The following is a 14,318-nucleotide window of genomic DNA, read 5'->3' on the forward strand; positions in this document are numbered from 1 at the left end:
ACATCTTAAGCGAGTAGCCCTCAGTTTTCATCAAGAGCACTTTCTCACCTCTGTCGAGTGAAGTGGGAAGATGTAATACTGTGGGGAAATGTAATGGTATTGAAATCGGGTATGGGGAACATGAAATGCACACACTACAAATGTTCAGAAAAATGCTTTTATAAACCACCAAAGACTCCCTTAATAGAGCCCGTCCGCCCTCCCTTCCTTCCTTCCTTTCTTTCTATAGCAACTTTTCCAATCACAATAGCACACTGACACAGGAAGTTGAGCAGGAAGCGCATCAGAGAAGAGGTACTCTCTAGCACAAAGATTTTCTACTGTGGTAGCTGGTTTGGCACTGCCACAACTATGCTGTCTGTGCTGATCCTATCACCATTGTTGTAATTATTATTTTGATTTATAGGGTTTCTTACCCACCCTTCTCTAGAAGGCCCAATGGTGGGTTAAGGTAAAGGTAAAGGTACCCCTGCCTGTACGGGCCAGTTGTGTCCGACTCTAGGGTTGTGCGCCCATCTCACTTAAGAGGCGGGGGGCCAGCGCTCTCCGGAGACACTTCCGAGTCACATGGCCAGCGTGATGAAGCTGCTCTGGCGAGCCAGCACCAGCGCAGCACATGGAAACGCTGTTTACCTTCCCGCTATAAAGCGGTACCTATTTATCTACTTGCACTTAAGAGTGCTTTCGAACTGCTATGTGGGCAGGAGCTGGGACCGAAAGACGGGAGCTCACCCCGCCGCGGGGATTCGAACCACCGACCATGAGATCGGCAAGCCCTAGGCGCTAAGGTTTTACCCACAGCGCCACCCGCGTCCCAACATGGTGGGTTACAACAATATAAAAACAATATAAAAACACGATTATTAGCGTCACTTAGAACAATGTACAGTTTCTGGTGGGCTGCATCTGGTTATGCAGGACAAGCACACTGAATCTAGGTCCTGACCCATAGGCTTTCCCTGGGCCCTCTTTAGGTGCACCGTCCCAAAGGCCCTTCTCCAAGGTGAAGTGGGAAATACATGCTTACTGCAGCTGAAGGTCTCACCTTGTCACTGCCATGTGGTTCTGCATCCGAACTTGGAGATCTTCATTCTCCTGTTGAAGGGTTTTAACTTTCTCCTCGAGCAACAAATTTCTCTCCATCTGTAAGCAGGCCAAGTGTGTGATCAAACACCAAATGCAATTGCAACACAGTTCACTCCAGCTACAGGTATTCCACACATGCAATAACATCAATAAATCTCCCAATTAGGTATTTTAAAACTTTGTGGGAACATGTCTGCATGGAACCCCCTTCTTATTAAATAAGTTGGAAAGTCTGCAAGAGGGAAAGTCACTTGGGAAAGTCTGCAAGAGGCACCAAACCTGGTGTCTGCCCTGTCTCTGATTGCTGTGGCAATGTAGGCTTGTATGTAGTCTCTGCTCATGTATCTCTTTTAGTTCAGAGCTATCTACCCATATGATCCATCTACCAAGAAGAACTTCAGTAGTACAGCAGAACCCCAGTTTGTTTTTCAAGAGAGTTGCAGATGCTCAGCTCACTTCACAAGCAACTGAGCTGCAGTGATGGTCATTTTGGGCCAGTAAGCATTTTCTGAACATGGAATTGCTTCCCTCAAACACAGCCATACTCCATACACCTATAATCAAGTTTTGTCTTTAGAATACTCTTTGGTCCACTCCAGACATCCTTCATCCATGATGATTTGTGCTTATGATACTACCAGGAGAGTTTAATCCTTCCCTTTCTGCTGTGGTCCCAACAAAAATTCCCCACCTGAAGTGGCTAGTTGCACTGGAAGGGATGTTTCCACACTGGTGTTGATGCGAGTTTCCCTCCCAGGATAACAGCTTCCAAGAAAGTGGCCAATATTGTTGGGATAGGGGAAGCATATGAAATGAACCCCAAGTCTTCTCATGCATTATGCTCCTAATGCCAGTTAAAAGAACATTCTCCACAGCTACTATCCACACTTGAACTCACAATCGTGAATTTCAATCAAGACACTTAGCACTGTGTGTAATTTGGCCCTGGTCTTGGATGTTGGTCTTACTGGGGCAGGGGGCAGTTTAAAGGCCAGGATGCAGGACTTGGAATGTGTTGTCTTCTGTAGGAAGCCACAGAAGTCTGGTGATTGAAGTTCTGAAGAGTTTGTGGCCCTCCAGATGTTATTGGGACTCCAACTCCCATCAGCCCCAGCTGGCATAGCCAATGGTCAGGGATGATGAGAGATGTCATCCCCAAACAACTGGAGGGTCACAGGTTCTCCATCCCTGCTCAAGAGAAAGTGTTTGTGGTACTCAGAAATTAGCTAGTTTTGAACAGCAGACCACAAGGTCCTCTCTGCAAGACCCCCACCAAGTCTTAGGAATAGCTATGAAAATGAGTACATCGAACCCACCACCGTTTCCAGGTTGAGCAGCTTTTTGTCCAAGTTGTGAATGCGTTCATTCTTCATCTCAATGACAAAATGTAGACTCTCTAGTTCCTGTTCCCAGAACTGGCTGGGACTCCCATAATCCTAGAAAACAACAGGGGAAATGTCAAAATGCACCCTTAACTAGAAAGCTGGCAAAGCAGAGAACCACATTAGCAACAACAACAACAACAATTTATACCCCACCCATCTGGCTGGGTTTCCCCAGCCACTCTGGGTGGCTTCCAGCAAAATATAATAATTCATCAAATATTAAAAGCTTCCCTAAACAGGGCTGCCTTCAGGTGTCTTCTAAAATCCAGATAGTTATTTATTTCTTTGACATCTGGTGGGAGGGCATTCCACAGGGTGGACGCCACTACCGAGACTACATCCAGGGACTCACTGTCTCCTCAGTCATGTGAGAGACCAGGCCTACAATTCTAAATCCTATGGTTGGAAATAAACTCCATAGATCTCACTGGGACGTCTCTCTACACATGATTAGAATTGCACTACAAGGGCTAATTTGGTCACGCAAGTACATTATTCAATGACTCAGAGATTAGTGAGTGCACCCCCTCCACTGGGAAGCACTGCATTGAACAATGTTCTCCTTGTGGTGTTTTGCTCCATTACAACTGCTTTCACACATTCAAGTCATCACTCCATGTTGCATTCCCTGGGTGAGAGATCAAGTATTGCTTTCACTTGTAGAGGTTTCAAGTGGACTTTATTTGTGCTTATGGCACGACAATGCCAAATGGATGCTTAGAACAGAAGTAGGGGTAAGCACTCTCCTCTTTCCCATTTTTCTGTTCAATAAGCATTGTTCTTTGGACCCATACATTGGCCTGGTTTGCACAGCATGCTAAGGACTCATCCATACCTCTTGGAAAATCCATTGTTTACTACCAAATCAGAGCAAGCATCTATCGGATTTAGAGCTAATGAGTGCGTTTTCCATGGGATGGTGCAGCAAAGGCAAAACCACTTGGACCAGTTCCTAGGAAGCATAGGAAAAGCAGAGAACCACTTGGACCTCTCCTTTCCAAGCATGGGACAAGCATAAGTGTGGACAAGCCCTACGTTGAACCACAATTTAGCTGGGATGCACAAGCAGGGATTATCATGGTTGCTCTGCTCCTCCCTGGTTTGTTTTGCTACTATGCTGAGCTAAGCTATGGCTTGGCTTGGCAGGTTTCCTGAAACCAGGGTCATGGTTTAGCTCCCCTTGACAAACCACGAGCCAAAAACCATAGTACAGGCTTTGGTTCCAACTTAGGGTTAGTCTAGAGAGAGCTAAATAAGTCCCAGTTCAGAGGACACACTAAGCCAAGCCATGGCTGAGCTCACGAATGATCAAGGAGGAGCAAAGCAGCCACAATCTCCTCTCTAGGAGCTCACACACTCACATGTTTATGTTAAATCATAGTTTGGCTTAGCATTGCATGTGAACTATGCCACCCATCATTGTCTTTGTTTTCCCAGCAGTGAGAGAAGGAGGTAACATCTGTGTCTTGATTATTAAACAGGTGGAGAAATCCCATCTAACTGATCGTGGCTGGTTTTGTTTTTTGGCACCTGGATGTGTTTCTTATAATCTCTGCTCAGGATTGACTCTTCCACCCGTTTCATTTTCTCTTGGAAGGACTTCATCTGGCCACTCAATCTGTCTACAGTCTCCTGGAGAAGAAATATGAGGCAGAATAAATCGGTGCTCCAGCAAGCATACTGACCCCACCACCCTAAGCACATGTGGATTATTCTGTATGTATTAATAACATTAATTATGTTCCAACACATTTTAGTGGGTTTATAGCCAGTAGCAGATATAACTCCCAATGGACAGGTAGCTATTCAATCCAGCAGAGCCCAGCCAAGATGACCCAAAATTATAAGTCCACAAAATCTGGAGGGAACCATGTTGGCTGCCTCTGACTTGGAGCATATACAGAGTGGCAGCACCTGCAAAGATGACTGGGACTTTTGGTAGGATTCGGTCAGGAGCACTTTCTCTTCATCATGTGCTTTCTGGAGTTCTGCAAGAGAAACAACAGACTGTGGTCAGAAGAAACCAGTGAGAGACACAAGCCCTGCTCCAATCTAGCCAGGGGTTCTCTTCCATACACGGCTGAGTACTAACACATCACACTGTTTGTCTCAAGAGTATATTCAGAAAAAAGGAGGACAGAACGTGAATGGAACTCAGTTTTGAAATCTTTGTGGTCATGTCTCTCTTCCTTCATTTGCACATAATTCTAAGCCAAACCAAATGAGCAAATCCTGCACGATCTCTCCCAGACAAACTACAAGTGGCAAAACCACAATTTCAACATGTGGTCTGCCTGGAGAGAGCTAAACCAGATGATGGGACACTAAGCCAGGCCATGCCTTAGAGCAGCACAGCAGCGGAAGGACTAGGAAGGATTCTCGCATTCTCTCTCTCCCTCTCCCTCCTTCTGACAGAGATGCTCAGCATTTAGACATAGAGGAAGTGAAAAATTAAATAGGCCACATGGAGATCCTAAAATGAATATGGAGTACCCAGCAGAGAACTGAAGCTGAACAATGGAAAATAGATTTAGGAACATGATACAACATGGCATTGCTGAATGGCAGGATGGAAAAAGTAGAGGCTCATAGACACACAGTATTTTAGTAGTGGTGTTGCCTTTTCTTGCAATGCATCTATGACCAAAGTATTTCCAGAGGCCACAAATTCATTAATGACACTAACATTTAGTAGCTGGGATCCGAGCACTTGGCGTGCCATTATTTCTGTAATCTGGTCATTCGCTTTCCTCTAGGCACTTGCTGTCTTTAGTCCTTTTGACAATCTACTTCCCGATTTGAAGATGCTTCCCATCATACTGTAGGGAGGACACTTTCTTTCCCCATCCATGTTGCTGCTACTACAGCGGCGTAGCATGGGTTGCTGGTGCCCAGGGCAGGCAGGGCAAGTGCAGAGGGTGAACGGAGCCTACCTCCAACAGGCTCCTCGCCCGCTGCCTCCATCCACCTGCCCACTAGATCAACCTGCCTGCTGCCACACCTCAGCTGCCAGAGCTCCGTGCTAGTCATAGGGGTGCCTGGTTGCACCCCCTCAAAGATGGTCCCCCTGCCCCCCACGCTACACTTTTGCCACTTTCAAAAAGGGGAAGCAGATTGTGGCGAGTGGGGCACAGCAAGGGAGCCATGAGGAGGCAACAACAATTCTGGGAATGCTTGTGGACAACTATGCCCATGAACAAGTTCTTTCATACCTGGCCCAGTGGTGCTACAATGCCAACATAATGCTCACCAAGGGAGGGAGAAGAAACTTCACCAATATTTGCTGTAGAAATGAGTTTCCAAACAGCACATAGGATTGTCTCCCTTTCTCACTCACTCTGACAGGGGCCCTGTGCCCATGGATATCTACCTGTCACATAGTACTGTAGTCTGTATCCAGATTAGGCCTCCATCACCAGGGTTGAGGGTCAACACTGTAGTGAGATTTGCATACCATAGAGCAGGGTTGGGGAAACCGCAGCTCTCCATATGACTGTAGGAACTCCCATTGTTCCTGACTGTCCAACGACATCTGGAGGACCACAGGTTTCCCAAGTGCTTTGATGCAAACGGAACAAAGCTTACATGTTTTGCAAGCAGGTTTTTTGGCTCTCACCTCGGAGTCTCTCTTCCTGTTCTTTTTTCAGCAAGTCATGCTGCTCAGAGAGTTGTCGCTTGCATTGTAAATCCTTCTCCTTTTCTATCTGTGGGTGTGGGGAAGGCACAGGCAATATTGCAATATTGTTAACAAATAATACTTTACTGCCAGCATTCTGCATGATATTTCACATCCCACACAGAGGAGTTTACATCATTTTAAGGCTGGAGACAGGCAGCAGTGTTCAAGGGGCCTGATTGAGAAATGCTAGCAAGAAGCACTGTTTACTGACTGTGGTGTCCGCTCAGGGAAGTCATCCCCTTATTGCTTCTAGTTAAAGAGGGTGGGCAGGTCTCTGAAGCATGACAATAGCGGCAAAACCCCATTTGACGTGAGACTATTGCAGGGCATGTCTACACTTCATGGGAAGAAACAGAGTGATGTAGTGAGTGGACCATCAGTCTTGGATTGAGAAGTCAATTCTCTGTTCAGCCAGTGACCTTGGGCCGATCACTATCTCTCAGTCTATGGGATGGTTGTAGAGTGTGACTATCAATATGGAGGTGGGAGCACTCGTGGTTGCAATTTTGAAGGCCCCAGAAAAAGATGGAGTTAAAACTAATAATTTGATCATTATGATGGTGGTGATGGTGTCACCTTCATTCCCCCCCCTCATTTTTTCCCCTTTCCTCCATATCAAACTGGAGAACTGGAATATAGGAATAGGGCAGAAAAAGAAAGGACTTGGATGTCAAGGATGTGATCATATGGCTAGAGTTGAGTGTACATATGCAGCCCTATCTTATATATGTTTACTTATTCCAGTGATATTTATTCCCAAGTAAGTGTGCAGAGGATGGCAGTCCTGTGGTACAATCCTACACATGTCTGCTCAGAAGTAACCACTTCTATGGGATTTATTCCCAAGTTAAGTGTGGAGTGAGGGAATATTCATTGTAAGACCCTTTAAATTGTCATAATATGCACATATATTATGGCAAGGACCATAAGAATGAGCATTCAGTGAAAGGAATAGATGCTCTCCTACATCTGCATACCGCTGTTGAACATTGGAAATGGTGGCAAACTGTGTTTCAGGGAAGCTTGTCTACCTTGCCAGTTTTCTTCTTGACAAGGCCGCGATGGTCTTCCAATGCATCACCTCAGCGTTCTCTGAAGCACAGTTTGAATTCCACTGGCCTGTAGGTGATTTAGGAGGAGGTTCTAGCACCTGTTTCCTCCCCCTTTTCTAAGTGGTACATTCCATTCTATAGGCACTGAACTATGCAGATTCTAAAACTATTGCCTTGTTTCTTTAAACGGGTTCTGAATTCTTGTATGGAGATCACCACATCCATGCTGCTGACTTGCTGCCAGAAATCTGTCAGGGTAAAAATCTGTGCAGTCCAATCTTCCATACACATTGGCTGCCGGCTGAATACATTGCTGTTCATTCTTCAAGCAAGTAACCAGGATCAAGTCAAATCTCCAGGAGGAATCTAGCACCTTCTGAGGACTTGCTGACCTATTCGTGACACACTTGGCTATGTGAGTGCCTGTTGTTTGTTAGTGCAGGTGTAAAACTACACCTAACACCTGATCCTAGCAACATTCACTCAACAAAAAGTCCCCCTGTGTTCATTGTGGCAGACTCCCAAGAACATGTGCATATGATAAAAGTCCTCTTGCTAGGAATGGACAAATCAGTCTAATTCTGGTTCATGTTGCTTTCACATGTGTTCATTATTAAGTCTGTTCCACCCATTTTCTGCATTAATGAAATTCTGATTAAAATATATACTTCCACTATTACAGGGTGGCCCAAGGCCTGCCTTTTAAAAAACCATTTCCCTTCTTGTTTTACAGGTACAGTAAAACCTCAGTTGTTGAACGCAATCCATTTGGCTTCCAAAATATTTGACAACGGAGGTGTGGCTTTCAATTGGTTAAAAGCTGCACTCAAGCGGAAGCTGTGTTGGACGTTCGGCTTCTGAAAAATGTTCAAAAACCGGGGTTTCAGCGTTTGGGAGCCAAAACGTTCCAAAATGGAGACATTCAGGATGCCTTGGGATATGAGCGTTGACTGTAACAGACTCTTCAAGAAAACTCAGCTGCCCCTGCAATTAGCATGCAAATATTTTAATGGGGCTGCAAATGAAATTCAAAAGAATGTGATGACCGTGCTGCTCCTTCCAGGGATATTGTAGGCAGTGGGGAGGATATTCGCCCTCATGGGTCCATAGGGGCAGCCATCTCTCCCCCCACCCCATACAAAGTCCCCAGGATGGTTGGCACATCATCACATCCTGGCAGTCTCAGAGGCATTTGTGATTCCATTTTGAATGCCATCACAGCAGTAACTGGACTTTTTGGCTGCTTGGAACAGCTCAGCTGCTGCCTGCAAAGGAAGCCGGGAAACATTTTTAAAAGGCAGATCTTCGAGCAATAGTGTAAACTAGCTCCCCACCACGGTTTGCAAAAATCCAAAAATCTGAGGGATAAGCATGCTCTGATTTGTACAGCAGCCCAGGAGGTATGGATCAAGCCAATTCAATAGGAAGATAAACCAAGGGAATTCCTCAAGCATCTGCATCCCTTCCTGTTGAATCTTAGATGCCTAAGAATCAATCAATCAGCTACTAAAGCTACAATCATATTTGGGGAAAATAAGCCTAACTGAACACAGTGAGAGCAAAGATTTATCAGACTGAGCTATACACATTAATTCACAATTTACATTTTGAATTCAATACAAAATACACTCAAGATTAAATGGCAAAAAATGTGTTGTGGCACTGTACATTGTGAATGACACATGCATATTAAGATATCCAAGTCTCCCCACAATATATTTCGAATGGGGAGCTCGACCCTTTCCTAATTTTTGCTTCTTGAGTTATTGCAGGGTGACCTAACCATTTCAATGAATGAGCTGACACATGAATCTTGTAATTTACATTCAGGGCTTTAAAATAAATATCTGCTCAAAACCAGCACACAGGCAAGACACTGCATTTTCACTTAGATAAGTTGGATTTTCAGGGATACCAACAGAACAGATTCAACATAAACCTTTTGAAACATGACAGCTCTTTTAAAATGGTAATATCCATTCCTTCCCCGGGGAACTTTACAATTATTAACCAGTCAATTATCTGATTTTCTGCAACATGGAAATACAGGGATGGCCATAAACAAAATAATATTTTTAATTATGTTGCTAAATAATTACTCGTCCACACATATGTGCAGAAATTTAAGATCTGGTTTCAGTTAATGCTGACATTTAGTAAAGCTATGATTTAGTGGGCAATGAATTACACAAAGGCAGTTGACTGTAAGATACACTAGAGATGAGTAATATAATAGCATGGGGCAATTCTTTACCACGCATTCCCATTGTGGTTGTGCACTAGTTTAGCATACACAACAGTGTGCACCTGGTGAAGAATTAGCTGCACATTCAACCCACTGGACCCGCATGACTGCTTGCTAGTGTCTTGCTAGTATGTGGTTTCTCCAAACAACATTTTAGGTTCTGAAACTGTGAGCCATTAGAATACTGCTCAGCAAAAGAGAAATGTCTGGTCTGACAATGAGTTAGGCATCAGCGCTTCAAAAGGGCAAGAATAAGACAGCTCCAACCTGGATTTTAATGTCTTGGCTAAGTTTCTCAGTCTCAGCGCGGTGAGCTTCCTCCAGATACACTTTCTCCTCCTGGTGTTGTTGTTGGAGCCTTGTGATCTCATTTCTCTGCTTCTCCAGCAGCTCTGCCTTCCCTTTCTCTGCTTCCTCATGTAAACAGGCTTCTTCAATGTGGAGGAAAGAAGGAGAAAGCACGTGGACATGAGTGGCTTTCTGTAGTATTGGTTTACTTCCACCCCCACCCACCCCACGCGCTGACTGTGTAGTGCATTAGTTCCAATACCCGGCTGACTTGCCATTCAGTGCGTTAATCTAAATTTCACTTCACACTTTGGAAGGGGGATTTTTACAAATGCAACTGATGTACTTGCATTCCAAAGAGGCCTCTTGAGATATATGTGCCGGAGTGTGCTAGATATGGCCTATCCAGGATGCAGGCATGCACTATTTTTGGACTCCCTCTAGAAGAGAATTGGGGTTAAGAGCAGGAGGTGTGAACTGGTTTGTTTACAGGTTTGTCCTAAGGGTTAATAAAGCAGTGCTTGTGGATCTGCAATGGGCCACCAGAGCTTGCTGGCCGTTTAAGTAGAGCATGACCCACACCACCAGACCCTAAAAAGGCAATGAATGCTCAGAAGACTTTTGGGCATTGCCTGGAAATGCCACCTGTGGGAGATGATCACAACTGCAGAAGGATCATGGCTGCCTTTGGAGTCCTTTCAACTAATATTTGTTAAGCTATTTGGTACAGCTTCCTTATTGGGCAACTAAAACTGATTTACGGGATTCATATTTAGCACAAAGGATGAACACAATATCAGGTAAGTAATATGCATGTAGTGCTTTGAACACTTTAAACGAAACTTGTGTATATTAAGCACTTGCATCAAATAATAACATGGATGACTGATCAAACAGTTATGCTCTTTCTGGTTCTAGGACCAGCAAGATGTTTCAGGGGCAAACAGCTCGCTTGTCTCCTTTTGAATAAGAGCCCAGGAGGGTTGTAGTGTTTTGTAACATCTGCATGTACTAACAAATATACAGGCTGAGCATAGATGGAGGCTCCAAAGTCTGCCGTTCTCACATCAAGGCTGCTGGCAGAACAGCCTGCATCCCAGGACAGTCCAAAGTCCCAGATCATGTCTCTTCTCTTTCTTAAAAGCTGCCGATTCACACAGCTTGCTGGCATCATCCTCAACCAAAACAAGGGTGGAAAGGTATGAGAAGACAGACATGCCCTCTTGACCCTTGCCAACTTTGCTATCCAAATTCCAGCTATTGAGAGCCATCAGCTAATCTCCTTAAAAAGGGGAAGATAGGTACCTGTCAAGATTACTCACAAACCCAGGTATTTAACAGAAAACTAGAGCTGAGCCAAAGTGTCTCAAAAGACATTTTCCTGAGAAAATTCCAGAGGGTTTATTTCCATCATCCCCCCAAAAGGGTGCTCGCTTTGCAGAATTCTGGCTAAATATTCTCTGCCATTTTTTGTGGAGGCCACCATTCCTTCTCTTCCCCCTTTCCCTCCACATGCACTGCCCTGGAGCAACACCTGGGGCATTGCGGAAAATACAAAATGGTGGCCAGACTGCCAATACTTCTTCCTGCCACTTGTGGTGGTGGTGGCAAATAGATGATGATGATAGAGATAGATAGATAGATGATAGATAGATGATAGATAGATGATAGATAGATAGATAGATAGATGATAGATAGATAGATAGATAGATGATAGATAGATAGATAGATAGATAGATAGATAGATAGATAGATGATAGATAGATAGATAGATGATAGATAGATAGATGATAGATGATAGATAGATGATAGATAGATAGATAGATAGATAGATAGATAGATAGAGATGATGGATAGATATAGATAGATAGATATAGATAGATGATAGATAGATGATGATAGACAGATAGATGATAGATAGATTGATGATAGATAGATAGAGATAGATAGATAGATAGATAGATAGATAGATGATAGATGATAGATAGATAGATAGATAGATAGATGATAGATGATAGATAGATAGATAGATAGATAGATAGATAGATAGATGATAGATAGATAGATAGATAGATGATAGATAGATGATAGATAGATAGATGATAGATAGATAGATATAGATGACAGATAGATAGATAGATAGATAGATAGATAGATAGATAGATAGATAGATGATAGATAGATAGATGATAGATAGATAGATAGATGATAGATAGATAGATAGATAGATAGATAGATAGATAGATGATAGATAGATAGATAGATAGATGATAGATAGGAAGGGGAAGAGGGTATTGCCACTGCTAGTGCTGAGCCCCTTCTCTGAGAAACTGTTGTAAAACTTCTCCTCCCTCTGGAGAAATTTGGTGACACGTTAAGTCCAATTTGTCAGCCCACAAAGAAGAGAACTTTTTCCACACACAGCTCTACAAATAAAAACCATTCACCCATCTGAGTCAAAAATCAATGAGTTGAAAGGGACCCCAAGAGAGATTCTGCCCTACTGCTACAGGGCACAGGGCAGGAATGGTACACCCAAATTCATGGTTTGTTTTGGGACTGTATTGCTTGTAAGATCTGCACTGTGACACAGGCCAGTGTGTGCTGGTTTGTAAGTAGTGCCTTTGAGAGCAGAATGTCAATCTGGCACAGTTAGTGGAGAAATGCACAGATTACTCTTTTGCTCAAGTAATTGAAGTAAACCTTGCCACTCCAATAGCGCTATGCTCTCCCTAAAACATATCAGGAGCATAGCTGCACATTTAACAGCTATAAAGGCAGTTATACGGATAAATGTTCATTCTTTTTACATCCTCTGCTGGAACCACCCTCTCCTTCAAGATATTGCTGCTTCCCCCTCCTGACTGGACTGGACTTCACTGTTCATTAAATGGAGGTGTTGCTTATTTAGGGGAAATTCCTTGGCTAAGTGAGACAGCGCAGCTGCCAAAACTTTAGACCACGGTCAGTTTTTCACCTCACTCAACAAATACATAATTCATCTCAATAAATTCTACCTGCCTACGACAAGTAATATCAGGAAAGGCTAGTATCATGGGCATCACACAGAATGTAGACTTATACGCTGCATGGATGAAATTAGTTTCTCATAGGAATTTTAGAAAGTAATTCTATTTATGTTCCACCTGGGAGTAGCTTATGCAGATGCTGCTAGCATTACTAATGCTCTGTTGTTTGGGGAGAAACGTGCCTGTCCTGCTCAGTTCCTTGCACCTATATTGCCTAAAGCTTCAGTTTAATATGCACAGGGGAATCTATGTTATCCAGTGTTGCACAGTTGTTGCAGTCTAACTAAGCAGATCTGGATATATAAGAAACCTCCCAAACATGCATCATTTCCTGAGTCTGGGTGCCACCTGTCTACACTGCGTTGCTTTTAATGAGATGCACATTTGAAAGTGAATCCCCAATTCATACTCTGGGTCAGTTAGTCACTTGTAAATACCATTTTTAAATGAAACTAGAGCTGGATTTGATGGGCTGGATTTGGCTCATATCCAGAAATCCTGGATTAAAATCCCTATTCCATGTTGAAATTTAGGGTGTTATTTTGTTTTTGTTTTTAAAAAATATTACAAGAAAAGAAACGTTGGCTAGCCTAACTGATTTTCCATTGCCATTTGTAAAGCCAGAATATTAAATAATCAGCTTGCAGGATTGTAAAACGCTTGGTAAAAGCAAGTCATGTCCACACTATTTCCCTAGGATTTAATCACTGGCCATCCTGGCTGTTTAAAGCAACAAGCTGGCACATCCACCCAAAACAAGTCTACTCGCCAGTTAACAGTCCAGCCTGTACACATCTGTCAGCAGACCCCAGACTACATATCAAGGCAAGCTGGAAGTTCTACCAGGAAAAGATCTACTCATGAATAAGCACCTCAGTTTGCTGCTTGTCATAGCAGGTGGAATCACTTACCCACTGAAGGCTGAACTCATAAGTTACCATTTCTGAAGCCTTTGTTTCTGCAGCTAGATGTACCTATCGTTACCTTTTAATGTGTTCAATGCCTGCCCTTTTGAATGCATGGCCAGGAATGGTTGGGACTCTTTACATATTACCAGTGCTATTTTCTTAGAAAAAGAGGTGCTGCAACCAGGGCTTTTTTTCAGGGGGAACTCACAAGAACTCAGTTCTGGCACCTCTCAGGTGGGCACTTTTGCCATTATAAAAGAACGAGGGAGGTGTTCATAATGAGTTCTGGCACCTCTTTTTTTAGAAAAATAGCACTGGCTGAAACTCACCATGAACTCACCCTTGATCCCTTATACTGGCAATGGTGCTCATCTGAGGGGTGCCTCAACTGAGTTCTTGTGAGTTCCCCCTGAAAAAAAGCCCTGTATATTATATACCTTTAAAAAACAAAATAGACATTACTGATTTTAAAATGGAGAAGCTTCAAGATGATTTATGTCTGTTTGTATCTTACCATTTTCTATCTTCAGTGCTTTTAGTTCACAGGATGCCTGTCCTCTTTCATGCTGAATTTTGATCTTTTTCTGTAGAAAAGACACAAACAGGATCACATCTCTCTTTTTTCCCATTCGTGAATGCTGAACCA

The 14,318-nt window shown here is 43.4% G+C and overlaps 1 protein-coding gene across 2 annotated transcripts in view; it reads right to left on the reverse strand.

The window, feature by feature from the left end:
* CCDC69 (coiled-coil domain containing 69) overlaps window positions 1-14,318 on the reverse strand; it is a 35,245-nt gene that overhangs the window by 5,002 nt on the left and 15,925 nt on the right. The window contains exons 2-8 of one of the 2 annotated variants that reach the window (XM_081897038.1): window positions 14,187-14,256; window positions 9,715-9,875; window positions 6,088-6,175; window positions 4,386-4,459; window positions 4,002-4,103; window positions 2,403-2,522; window positions 1,046-1,143 (exon numbers count right to left, since the gene is read on the reverse strand). In XM_081897038.1, the coding sequence (XP_081753164.1) occupies window positions 1,046-1,143; window positions 2,403-2,522; window positions 4,002-4,103; window positions 4,386-4,459; window positions 6,088-6,175; window positions 9,715-9,875; window positions 14,187-14,256 (713 nt within the window). Of the gene's footprint in view, window positions 1-1,045; window positions 1,144-2,402; window positions 2,523-4,001; window positions 4,104-4,385; window positions 4,460-6,087; window positions 6,176-9,714; window positions 9,879-14,186; window positions 14,257-14,318 lie in introns of both variants that reach the window. The other variant, XM_081897037.1, reaches the window with a different exon arrangement.

The sequence above is a fragment of the Podarcis melisellensis genome (genome assembly GCF_964234715.1).
Source record: "Podarcis melisellensis genome assembly, chromosome: 2".
NCBI lineage: Eukaryota > Metazoa > Chordata > Lepidosauria > Squamata > Lacertidae > Podarcis > Podarcis melisellensis.